Below are 13,102 nucleotides of genomic sequence, written 5' to 3' on the forward strand. Positions count from 1 at the left end.
CTCCAGTAGCGGTGACCCCTGAAGGTCACAGGTTTTGTAACATTTAAATAACATTTTCTGAAGTTGAATTTTTTGGTCAAACCTTCAGTAAACATTTCCTTAAAGTTCCCTGAAGGTTCTTGAACCTTAACAGAACATTCTGGGTCTTTTTTGTAGGACCTCTGTAGAACCTCCTTTTGAAAAAGGTTCCCCTGAAGGTATTTTTTTTACCAGACTTTTAAGCTTTTGTGTCTGATAGAATTTATTGGCGATGGGTGAACACAGTGTGTGTGTTGCAAATCAAACCTTCAGCCTTCCAGACAACCAGCTGATGTATAAATGTTCATTTATATTCATCTCTTTGCTGAGTCAAAGTGCAGTCTACATTATCACATTTAATTAGATAAATAGGGGTAATGTAGCTGAAAGCACAACATAAGCATTATTACATGTTTGTAGAAATGATGGAGGGATTGCCAGTCAAAATTTTTATTTAAGTTTTTAAGTTAATTTATATCTAAAAGGTGTTGTACTAATTTCCTTATTCCACCGTTTCCTGTTAGTATAAATTGTATTTTTTAAGATGACAATTGGTTTGTATTTCATTATTCACATATTTCGCATGGTGGATCAGGGACGCTGCTACTGGGGAGAGATGTACGTGATCACGTGAATGCAGCAGCATTTACGAAAGTCGCACTGTCACTGCGTTTGGATATGAGATGCTGTATGAAACGATAATGTGTTTTAATGTGTGTCTTTATTAATATTTCAAACATCTCTGATATGTCTGATCGTTTCTGCCGTCCTCCAACTCCGCAGAACTCAAAGAGAAGGAAAGAAAGACAATAAAGACATTTACTTTTTTTTTTTTTTAACCAAAGTTTCAGAGTTTCCGAACAGCTTTGAACGCCGCACGAAATTAGAGGCGGTGTCTAATCTGGTCCAATAAGAAATGAGCTGTGGCTGTCGTGGGCGTGGCCCATAAAGACTTTCAAACTCACGCAGCTCAGCGGAAGACCGAAATGGCGGCGCCAGCAGAGAGAATGGAGGTAAGGTCTTACACAAGGAAATAGATTGACCTTTTCTGATTTATCTTTCTTAACTACACACAAACACACTCATCTTTTTTTATATATATATAGTTTAAGGAGAGATTCTTCAAAGTGTTCCACAGTCGTAACATGTTGGGTTTTACGAGCACGTACGCAGCAGATAGTGATGCATCCATTTTAGCTGCTAGCGCTAGTTTGATGCAGCTGCTCTTGCCGCGCATTTATTTAGCATGGCACATTTTCACACTCCGGTATTTTCTCGGTTTATCGCTGCTTGTGTTAAAAGTCAATACTGTTTTAGCTCGAAGCGGTGGTGAAGGTGGTGCGACAGCCGGCATGCCGCGACCGATGAGCCCTCCGGACCGCATGGGGACCAACGTGTTAGCTCCCCCACTAGTTGGCTAGTTAGCCGTGCTATGTAGCAGGATGCTGCCTCATTCTCCGGCGGCTCTTACTCTCTTCACGTGCTTTTCAAAGATGTCCCACACTTCTAATATTTTTCTCAGTTGATTAGCGGCCTCAATATTAACCTTGGCTGGCTTTGTTCCAGTATAACGCTTCATCGGTCGGCTGACGTTGTTAAGTAGCTCAACTCGGAGAACAGCAGGTAGTTGGCGGTAAGTCGGTTTTAGAGGCCTCACAGTGACGTCTAGAAATAATCAGGTTTTAAGGAGAGTCGGTAGTTTTCACGGTTTGGTTGGTGAAATGGTCAGTGGACATTTTTGGAGGAAGGCCGAGCCCCCATCAGAGAGCCTCAGCCATGTGCTCCCATCTTTTGTGCTGCCTGGGAAGGTTGGCCTCATTCACAGCTCTCAGACAGCACCTGGTGAAACCCACTTTAGAGATTAGTTTAATAGTATTTAGACATGAATACTTCTGTGGTCGTTTATGCAGAGTACATATCGATCCGAGGTCGTCTCGATATGTATAAGACTGATTTTGATTTTTTTTTTTTTTTTTTTTTTTTTTTTATAATGCAGTTATAAGGCCATACCATCAAAGGCCACTAGAGGTTGGCTCCAAAAAGCCGCCAGCTCCATAGACTCTTAATTCAACTTCCCTCATCAAATACAAAGCGAATCAATTTTTCCACAAGTCACCACGGTGCCGTTAGTTAAAGTCGTTCCGTCTGATCAATGTTCTTGTGGTACGTCTGAAAATAACCCTAAAATTAATTAGATATTAGGTTGGAAAAAGTGTTATATTTGGGGCCTCTGTCTGGTTTGATTGACAGGCCTGTGGTACAGTCAGGCTTCTGGAGCTGAATGATCGTCCAAATGTATGATATAATATAATATGGTCACTTCTCCCTCCAAAAAAACCCAAAACAAGATAGCATTGGCCGGATAGCTTCAGAACGGTTCACAAACCAACGGTGATGTCCCGCTCGGTAGCCACCGACTACAGAGAAGCCCCCTGTTAGAGTGGATGTAGGGCAGGGACTGAAATTAAGTAACCAGCCCTAAAAGGTGCTTTGTTCTCATTCTATTAACATAACGGTGTGTAAACAGCCGAGGGAGGCTTCATCACTACGGAAACGGGGAGGATGAAGACAAAGAGACCAGAAAGTTGTACCTTAGAGAGCAGCCCTGTCTGATCAACCAAACAATACACAATGCAACTTTTTCTGTAGCTACAATTTGCAGATATCTCCTGAATGCCTCGCATGCAGAATATCAGTAGATGCTCCAAGTAATCAGTGTTCCACAAAAGCCTCGCGGGTATCGGTTGATGGTAGCCAGGCGGCTGTCAGGGAAGCATCCGTCTGCCCTGATAGCTGCCACTGATTCAATCTAGTTCACCGTCAGTCTGCAAACTGTAGCGGCGCCTCAAACAGCGAAGACCGCCCGAAATGGGACGTTTAAGCTCTTCAGCGCGACTGCTGATTAAAAACACACAGCCGGCAACACAACATGTCACCCTCCCTTGTCGGACCACTTTTACCTTCTGACTCTTGAGTTTATTCTTGTAAAAATGGATTGCAGCTGAAGCTCTCTGCAGGAACTAAAGGTATTTGTGTTTTGTTGAGGTTTCTCAGGGGGAGAGCTCAGTCAAGCCTGCAGCTGAGGACATGACGTCAAAGGACTACTACTTTGACTCATACGCCCACTTTGGAATCCACGAGGTAATTTTACGACTAAATAAAGACCATAAAGTTATGTCTTGGTGTCACAGAATCTTAATACTTGTGCTGTTGTTTGTTTTTTTTAACTGTAGGAGATGCTGAAGGATGAAGTTCGCACTCTTACCTACCGTAACTCCATGTTTCACAACAAGCACCTTTTTAAGGACAAGGTGGTGTTGGACGTGGGCAGCGGGACGGGCATCCTCTGCATGTTTGCTGCCAAAGCGGGAGCCAAGAAGGTCATAGGGGTACGTGTCGGGTTCTACCATGATTCTAGACATCCTACCACGATTCTAGACATCCTACCACGATTCTGCAGTTTTAAAATGTCTTTTTCTTTTGGGCTTCGTCGTAACAGATCGAGTGCAGCAGCATCTCGGACTACGCTGTGAAAATTGTCAAGGCCAACAACATGGAGGACGGTGAGTAAAAAGAGAGCCCAGCAGTGTCGGGGTATCCGGGGCAAACGGAGATTAGGGAGTGACCGTTATTCGCCTGTTCTTGCGTCTCGCAGTTGTGACCATCATCAAGGGGAAGGTGGAGGAGGTGGAGCTGCCCGTGGAGGGAGTAGACATCATCATATCCGAGTGGATGGGCTACTGCCTCTTCTACGAGTCCATGCTCAACACAGTCATATATGCCCGGGACAAATGGCTGGTACGTACGAGTCCGTGAGGTTGGAGGGGCTTCTGGTTGGTTTTTGTCCAAACTCGACATTCAAACTTTAATGATCCTCGACACAAAAAACACAACAGCCCCGTGGATCATTTAAATATACTGTTTAATATTATAGGACCTTTTAACTCACTTCTTGTATAACTAAGATGAATGAATCCACCTGGTGTGGGGGACATCTTGAAATACCATCAGTATAGGAGTTTTGAATTTCCATTTAAAGACCAGAAGAATCAGTGGTGTGAATTATTGTTCAAAATGCTTATTGTTGCTGTCTAAACCAAAACACACACATGCACACATATATTAGTGACAGGATCTAAAATGAACTGGTGGAAACTACTGAATATGGTGTCTGCCTCAGTTCAATGTAAAAGTTGTTGCTCTGCAAATGAAAATATTTTGCTGAAATTAAGTAAATGCGATTTTAAAGTGCTTTGTTAAAAATAATAAAAATGACTCGGCCAGTATTTTTGTAGGAGTCATGAACCAATTGGTGCCCGGAACATGTGATACAGTATCTGGGCTTTAATTGCTGTCGGACGGTGTGAAAGTAATTTGATCCCTCGCCTGCTCAGAAGTGTCAGAACTCCATGAAGTGTGCTGAAATCTGTCTTTGTCCCCCAACAGAAGCCCGATGGACTCATCTTCCCCGACAGGGCGACTCTGTACGTCACTGCCATCGAAGACAGGCAGTACAAGGACTACAAGATCCACTGTGAGTCTGTTTACCGTGCGGAGGTGGTCACGTATGATCCACAGGGCTGACATCACCAGGCCTTTTATCAGGAACCCTGCAGGTGTTTGGTGTGGTTTCAGGTGAAGTGTGTGTGTGTGTGTGTGTGTGTGTGTGTGTGTGTGTGTGTGTGTGTGTGTGTGTGTGTGTGTGTGTGTGTGTGTGTGTGTGTGTGTGTGTTTTCCTCTGTCAGGGTGGGAGAACGTGTACGGCTTTGATATGTCCTGCATCAAGGAGGTGGCCATCAAGGAGCCGCTGGTGGATGTGGTGGATCCCAAACAGCTGGTCAGCAACTCCTGTCTCATCAGGGTGAGTTACTGTTGTCCTCCTGAGAGACCTGTGTGTGTGTGTGTGTGTTTGTTTGTGTTAACATTGTGCTACATCGCACAGAACTATAAATATTGTTGTGTTAAAATCTAATGCGAGAGAAAGAAAGAGTTTGAGGTTTTTGGTGGGTTTTGTTTTTCCTTCCTTCAACTTGACCACTAATGAAACTGTCCTCTTGTCTGTGTTCAGGAGGTGGACATCTACACGGTGAAGGCAGAGGACCTGACCTTCACCTCACCGTTCTGCCTGCAGGTGAAGAGGAACGACTACATCCACGCTCTGGTCACCTACTTCAACATCGAGTTCACCCGCTGCCACAAGAGGATTGGCTTCTCCACCAGTCAGTCACACACACTCCCAGAAATACACACACTGCAGCATGTTAACTCACACAGTCACAAATAGCTATTTAAGCGAGCCTCGGTCCTGATGACATCACTCGTGTTAATAATTAAGTTAAAATACCCTCCAGTGTAACAATGAGATTATACAACAAGTTACCAACTAAATAAAAATGTTTTCATGTCGTGGTGCAATTCACTCTGAAAATATAAAACTTTGTTAGTATCATCTCCGTTTCCACGGCAATACTAACAGTATGACTAAGAACTGGAAAACAATCAGTAGACTCTTATGTAATGTATGCAATGTTGACTAGTCCAAGAAGTAGTCCGACCCTTAGCAACCACCTAGCAACAGAGGATTTCTAGTCTTCAACTGAATAAATACAGAACATAGAAACACTGAACTGCTCAGCTAGCTCAGTCTGGTTGGAACAAAGATATCCATGTTTTTAACATTTTAGCACCGTGTCGCGTGTTCAAACCAAACCGGTCCAGCTAGCCGCTGCTAGGATTGTAAGTGCGCGACTATCCGTGGTGTTACGGTACGGGTGCTCAGAGCGACCAAAAAGGACCAAATGGGTCACCATTTAATAGACCTATAACAAGTAGAAACTACATTATATTATATTAACTTCTATTCCAATTATAGTGATATTTCTAGTGATGAGCAGGGTGTGATGTCATGATGATTTGACCAATCAGATCTCTGGGTCAGAACTAATGGTTGCATAATTATGCTGAAGTATAAAAATAATATATAAAGTGAATACGAAATGTTTATCAGTATATTGTCATATCACCACTATTATTTGAGGCCCATAGTGATGAACATTAATTAATCCCCACCACCCCCCTCTTGTTTGGTTCCATCAGGCCCAGAGTCTCCGTATACCCACTGGAAGCAGACCGTCTTCTACCTGGACGATTACCTGACTGTGAAGACTGGGGAGGAGATCTTCGGCACCATCAGCATGAAGCCAAACGTCAAGAATAATGTAAGCCGATCAGAACCGGTCACCCCGTTCTTTACTCTTTGTTTTCCGCGTGTGCGTCGCGGTCTTGACTCGACTTGTGTTCCTTTTTGCAGAGGGACCTGGACTTCACTGTAGACATCGACTTCAGGGGTCAGCTGTGTGAGATGTCCAAGACGTCGGAGTACCGGATGCGTTAGACGCGTCCCCTCCCTGTTAGTTTGTCCTACGTAGAGGACAGATTACAGTTTGACCGGGAGTCCGTACGATAGCTTGTCGCTCCCCTCCCCCTCCCGCAGCAACATTTTAACAAAGTTTTTCATCATTTTCTTGTTCAGACATTAACGGTATTTAAAAGGTTGTTTTTTTTTCCCACATCCTCGGGTTCTAAATTGTGTTGCCGTGGCGATTCGTCGTGCAGTGGTCACTCAAAAGAGTTTGTGTTTGACGTAGTGTCCGTCTGGTTTTGCTTTCCAGTTCCGATTCTTTTGCATGTGCAGGATCCTTGAGGACAAACACGTCCCCCCCACCCTCCACTGTTAAATGAACCCACGGCGTGTCACGTCTCCTAGTTTACTTTCAGGTGGGTTTATGCCCACCTCTTCCCCCCTTCAGCGTGGTGTTTTAGAACAGCAAGTCACCGCTCAGTAAACCCCAAAAACCCGAGACGCTCTGTTCAGGAAAGAGTTGCTGCCCCCAAAAAAATGTCTAGCTGGAAGTCGAGGCCAAAAAAATAATCGAGATGATTTCTCCAGAAAACTCCTTCATCGTTGTTCCAAACTGCAGCGTCAGTGACTGTTTGAAAGTGGCTGCAGGACCTCCCGCTGTGTCCCGAAAGGCCGGAACCAGCTCGTCCCGAGGCTGAGCGCTCTCTCTCTCTCGTGTTCATCTCCACAGCGTGTCCGACTGCCCGAGTGAAACGCGACCGCGAGTAACGACCTCGGTGCTCTGCAGAGACGCTTCTGACTCATCACACCTCAATATTTTTTGTTCTCTCTTTTTGTATGGTTTTTTTTTTTGGCTGCTGCTTTTTTTTTTTTTTTTATTAAATAAAACTAATAAACTGTAAATGTAACTTTATTTTCCTCTCGTTTGTTCTGAGCTGTGACATCACTGCAGCTGTTCACTCGCAGGGTTAACATGTAAGAACAGGTCATGTGATGCACATGCAGACATTTCACAGGTTCAAATTTCCCACAATCCATCATGGTTTATTTCATATTTGGTCAATTGGTTTTTAAACCTAATTTGCAGCTGTAGCGACAGGAAGATAACGCTGCTTGGATCTGGTCTCTTTTCTCTCTGCTCATGTACAGCGGTGACCACCTTCATTTAAACAGGTTGACTGACTGATTACAAGGTTGACGCGCATGGGCGTAACCATGGTAACATTTTTATCATATTTCGGACGACATGCTATATATGAAATTTGATGCAACAGAATTGAGGAACACCTTGTTCTGGTCACCGTGATACCAGACAGCCTTTTCAGTAAATACATCACACTTTGCAGTCAGAGTAGTTTGTAAACTTGAGTTCTGAGTTCAGCGCACTCTTTCCAAACAACCTGTATGAAGTGTTCATGTATCATCTACTCATTTCATTAAATCTTTTAAGTAACATCACTGGTTCAGATTTTGTTGTTTCCCTGGTTTTGTCTCATCTTGTGTTCTGTGGTTATTTGATATTCGCTGTGAGCATGTGTATCACGGAGGAGTAGCTCCATACCATGATGCCCCACAGGGATGTATTACACTCATTAACATGAACAGTCTGATTGGAGGGCTGCTGCTGCTGCTGAGGTGGGGCTGCTCTCTGATTGGTGGTTCACTGAGTCATCATGAACACACCTGTTGTGTTCAACAACAAACCTAATGATTGGACGACTTGCAGCACAACATCATCGCAGAGTGGATGCGTTTTTAAATAATTTTATTGGGAAAAAAAACTAAATGTACTTCCATACAGGAACTAAAGAGAGATTCCCGTTGGTGTTAATAATTTAATGTATTTAATTGTCCATGAGGAACCTCGGCATCTCCAGCCAATCAGACGTTCCCCTCTCTGTCAGGGTGTGGCTTCCCAGCATATCTGGTGTCTGTAAAGGTCAAAGGTTGAGTGGGCAGGGTGTGATGAGGGGCAGGGCTTGCAGGTGTCTGGCCCCTCTGGTGGGAGGGGCTTCTGTCTGAGCAGGTCAGATGTCATGAAGGGTTGGAGGGAGGGGCCCTCTGTGACTCTGCCTTCATGGCAGCGAGGTGGTGGGGCCAGCAGCAGCCTATCCTGCAGCACCTGACTGATCAGCTGATCCTCCTGTATGTCAACGCTGACCAATGAGGTGAAGAGATGCTGAGAGCGCGAGACATTCACGACTGCAGAGAGAGACAGTACACATAGATGAAGGTGTGAATACGAAACAAATCAACGTTAATTAAAGTGAAAAAAAAGATAACATCCAAAATGATTTAGAAGTTGGAGTTCTTAAACTGTTAACTTCACTTTGTTCTTCTCACGATGAATGAAACTTGTAGAGAATATTTCAGATGAAATGTCAGTTAAAGGAACCAATCAGCATCCAGCAGTGAGGTCACCCGTCGGTTTGTGAATGTTATGCTGTTATAGGCCGAGGCTGCTGGGGGACCTCGTTACATGCTGAGCTTCTTTTCTTTCCTCCTACTCTTCAACTGACTCATACCTCACCATCTTCTTCTCTCATAGTTTCTTATTATTATATGTTGTCTCCATTCAGTTCCTTCGCTCGTGTAGTTTCTGTTCTTTCTTTTCCAGATGTCCCGTCATGGAGCTGCATGTCTCTGCCCTGCGCTTGTCGTCTCCACCAACAGTTCTTCTCTTCTATCTCTATGCTGTCCTTTTCTCCACCTCTGAGCCTGGTTCTGTCGGAGGTTTCTTCCTGTTAAAGGGAGTTTTTCTTCCCTCTGTTGGAGGTTTTTCTCCCTTAAAGAGGAGATTTTTCCCTCCTAGCTTATGTGGGAATTGTTGAATTGTTGGTTTCTCTGTAAAATATTGTAAAGTCTTTCTGTAAGGACTTTAATGTGTTAAGTGCCATGAAATAACCTGTGTTGTAATTTGGCGCTATAGAAATAAAGTTGAATGAAGCCTCCAGTTCAGATTCTGTCCGTCACCATCTTTGCTAGTTTGGAGCGGTTTGAAGCAGGAAGTGACCATATTTGGACGAGCTGGGGGAGGAGCCAGCGGTGGATCTGACTGATCTGATTGGAAACCTGACGATAATACGTCCCGCCCACTGATAGCTGTAACCTGACTGCACCACAGACCTGTCAATCAAACAGACACGCCCCCAAAAACAGGTCTTCTTGAATCTTCTTTTCTAATGAATGAGGGATTATTTTCAGATGGACCTCCAGAAAACTAATAAGAAGGAGTGACTTTAGCTAACAACACCGAGATAACTGATGGACACATTTTATTCACTTTGGATTTGATGAGAGAAGTTGAATGGGAGTATATGGAGCTGGAGGCTTTTTGGAGCCGACCTCTAGTGGCACTCGGTGGTATTGCAGCTTAAGACACTTCCGCATCGGCCTCATTTTTCAGACCTGGAAGCTACGAACACTTTTATATGCAGTCTGTTGTTCTGAAGTTAGCAGCATAGCTTTGTCAACGTAGCAGTGCAGTTGTGGACAGTTTCGATCTGTTCATTTGTACTGACTCCATCATAAAACCACAGCATCAGAAAATCTGTAAAACCGCTAAATAAAAGTTCCCCTCCACATCCACGACCCACTCTGAACGGTGGCACTACTCACTTTTGGGTCTCGACCCACCAATTGAGAACCACCAGTTTAATGAATGGAGAGTCAGCTTTGACCTGTGTGGTTAACGTGAGCAGAAATCAGCAGCAGATGAGCCGCTGCAGCTTCATGTTTAGAGGACAGAGTCCTGCTGACTGAACTCTGTCACAGATAGTTTGTGAGTGAAGAGATATCACTTCACAGATCTCTGGGGGTGATGTGTCCCACTGAGACTGACGACGACAACACGGTGAGTGAGATTTAATCACCCGAAGAAAGAATCTGCGTTGTTGGTGACTCATTTAGCAGGAAGTCTGTATGATACCGATGGCTCCATGAACTCATGTCTGATCAGAAGGTTTTCAGGTCTGTGAAGATGTTCATTCCTAAATCGGGCTGAATTAAACATTCCATTCTTTGCCATATTTTAGGATATCATGCGTCATATTTAAAGAACTTCCTGTCTCTCTGTAGCGTCATGGTAACGACATGGCTGCAACGTCCACAGATGTCACGTCAGGTGACCCAGGAGACATGAAAGCAGAAACAGTAGCATTGTGTGTGTGTGTGTGTGTGTGTGTGTGTGTGGTGTGGTACCTTCAGTAGCTCTGGTGTTGATCAGGATTTTGGTCCTCTCTGACCTCTGTAAAGTGTCCTGAACGGCATTCTGGGAGTTAAACTCGGCTCCCTGCAGGACAACCGACATGTAAACAAGGTAACCAGGCGCTCACCTGTTGTTAATCATTTATTGATCGCCTTTTTATTAAACAGTGGCAACCTGTAGCGACTGAAGCTCCGCCTTCAGAGCCAGAGTGGTATTTAGCTCCGCCCTCTCCAGACAGCCTGGACCTTGATTGGATGTCGCAGCAGGAGTCTCTGCTGAACATCTGAGGGCTGAGAGGAACAAAGATCTGATGTTAATTATCATTTTATTGAACAGTGAGTTAGATTCATGAGAGTAAGACAGACAGTTGAACACAGAGCAGACAGTAGGACACACAGAGACACCAGACAGACAGCAGGACACAGAGACACCAGACAGCTGGACACACAGAGACAACAGACAGACAGCAGGACACACAGAGACACCAGACAGACAGTTGGACACACAGACACCAGACAGACAGCTGGACACACAGAGACACCAGACAAACAGCTGGACACACAGAAACACCAGACCGACAGCAGGACACAGAGACACCAGACAGACAGCAAGACACACAGAGACACCTCATTGTCTGATTTTCATAATAATTATAATAATAAACAAGATGGGACAGAAACTGAAGACTGAAATGCAATCATACATTATTTATTCAAATACTGTCCAACTCTGGTTACCTTGGTGACGTGCTCTGCTCCTCCCCTGACCTCTCACTGGCTGCTTCAGTGGGACATCACTGCCTGGTGTGATGTGAGGCTCCGGCGTTACCGTGACAACCGCCGGATCTTCAAAACACACCTTCAGGACACCAGAAAAAGAATGAAGTCATCAAACACACACACATCGCATTACAGCAGTGTTGTCACACTCATACTCTCACACACACACACACACACACACAAATGATGTCATCACCTTTGTGCTCCTCTTTCTTCCTGTCTGTCTTCGGGGGTGGGGCTTCAGCTGTGAGTGGTCATTTTGCTGACTTTGCTTCAGTGGGCGGGGCCTCACATGTTTGTGGTCAGTCTTGGTGGCGGGGCTAAGTGTGACTGACAGGTCGAGTTCAGGACAGCCAGTTAGAGAGGAGGAGGGCAGGGGGAGGAGGGCAGGGTGAGGAGATGGAGGAGGAGAGTGGAGGATGGAGAAACTCATTCTGACCGGGGAAAAACAAAAACAGAGTGGGACATCGTTGTGATGTTTAAAGAACATGTTTGTACTTTTACTTTAAAAAAAAAAAAAAAAAAAAAAACAGCAACCATCATTATCACAGCTTTATTAATAATCACAGACATCTGAGGAATAATTTTACATGCAAATACAGCCCAAATCCCATCACAGTTATGTGTATGATGATTGATTATCAGATGCCATCCCACTTATTAAATCAGAGTGCAGAGCAGCAGCTTGGAAATAGTTCAAGGTGACGGCTGGTTAACGTGAAGTCTCGATGGACCGTGTTTTAGCCACCACTTCAATTTATCGGACCACAGATAATCATATAAATACTCATGTTCAAACAAAGTGGAAGTGTCTGCAAAAGAAACCTGAAATTTCCGAGGTTGTCCTTCGTAGAGCTGTCCTCAACCTGTTTGCACTACTTCAAACGTGTTTACATCTTTCAGGACCTTCGCCATATTTACAGTTTACACGTTTCCCGCTGTTTCATGTTTTAGGTGATCTCCTCTCCTCTCTCGTTTCCAACTGATCCCGTCACCCGGTTAACGTCTTCACTAGTATGCCGTTAACTGAACGGAGGTTGGTGCTCCGGTAGCTTGAAATTACCGCGAAAACTCGGTGTGTTACCTGTTTTATTCCGGTCAGAAACGACCGTTGACGCCAAGCAGTTCCTCTCCACCTGAGCACATCTCAGCACGTTTCTCTGAAGAGGACAGAAAGGTTTTTATGTCCGAAGTTTACAGAACGGAAGTCAACTGTTTCTCTTTTACCCCCCCCCCCCCCCCGTTTCAGTCAAACTCACTTCCGCTTCCGGTTTGTGTTTTTTCGCTATTCAGTTCATCTCGATTCATTTTCACATTAAATGTTAACAGTAATAAATACCGGAAACACATGACAACAATCAATCCTACAAAATAAGACAGTAACAATACATTTAAAACCATACTTTTTTTACATTTATACAGTTGTTAAATGTTACACACTTAATGTCCTACTTTGGGAGGAGATCATTGATTTTATTTATTGCTAGGTTTCATTTTTAAACGTGTAACAGCCTCGTGGTTGGACTTAATACATTTGGGTTTGTGGATATAAAAATAATTATTAGATTGATAATGCACTGTTCTTTCATTTAATTACCTTTACATTAACTAAAACCAAAACAAATCTTTTTTTTAAGGTATAAATCACATATAAATCACAGTCAATATTAAATAAATATTAAATATTAAATAAATTAATCTACTTCCATAATATTTTATGAGTACACTTTAAATTGA

The 13,102-nt window shown here is 43.9% G+C and overlaps 2 protein-coding genes across 4 annotated transcripts; one reads left to right on the forward strand and one right to left on the reverse strand.

Moving 5' to 3' along the window:
* Positions 1-934: 934 nt before the first annotated feature.
* Positions 935-7,287, forward strand: prmt1 (protein arginine methyltransferase 1). 2 transcript variants are annotated; one of them, XM_069710171.1, is made up of 10 exons: positions 935-1,031; positions 3,073-3,159; positions 3,252-3,407; positions 3,518-3,581; positions 3,674-3,816; positions 4,465-4,552; positions 4,764-4,879; positions 5,087-5,237; positions 6,115-6,236; positions 6,329-7,287. In XM_069710171.1, the coding sequence occupies exons 1-10, from the start codon at positions 1,005-1,007 to the stop codon at positions 6,410-6,412; spliced, it is 1,038 nt and encodes a 345-aa protein (XP_069566272.1). In that variant the 5' UTR covers positions 935-1,004; the 3' UTR covers positions 6,413-7,287. The 2 variants fall into 2 exon arrangements, with proteins under 2 accessions (XP_069566272.1, XP_069566271.1); XM_069710170.1 differs by having other exon boundaries at positions 953-1,031; positions 3,064-3,159.
* Positions 7,288-7,805: 518 nt separating this feature from the next.
* Positions 7,806-12,593, reverse strand: ppp1r35 (protein phosphatase 1, regulatory subunit 35). 2 transcript variants are annotated; one of them, XM_069710172.1, is made up of 6 exons: positions 12,450-12,593; positions 11,562-11,799; positions 11,324-11,444; positions 10,761-10,876; positions 10,580-10,670; positions 7,806-8,581 (listed from the first exon to the last, which is right to left on the reverse strand). In XM_069710172.1, exons 2-6 carry the CDS (start codon positions 11,796-11,798, stop codon positions 8,280-8,282), a joined length of 867 nt encoding a protein of 288 aa, XP_069566273.1. In that variant the 5' UTR covers position 11,799; positions 12,450-12,593; the 3' UTR covers positions 7,806-8,279. The 2 variants fall into 2 exon arrangements, with proteins under 2 accessions (XP_069566273.1, XP_069566274.1); XM_069710173.1 differs by lacking the exon at positions 12,450-12,593 and adding an exon at positions 12,191-12,289.
* Between the last annotated feature and the right edge of the window lie 509 nt (positions 12,594-13,102).

This window comes from Brachyistius frenatus, unplaced genomic scaffold (assembly GCF_029030835.1).
Source record: "Brachyistius frenatus isolate BFR_SWC_R1_liver_20210118 unplaced genomic scaffold, ASM2903083v1 Contig_90, whole genome shotgun sequence".
Lineage (NCBI taxonomy): Eukaryota > Metazoa > Chordata > Actinopteri > Embiotocidae > Brachyistius > Brachyistius frenatus.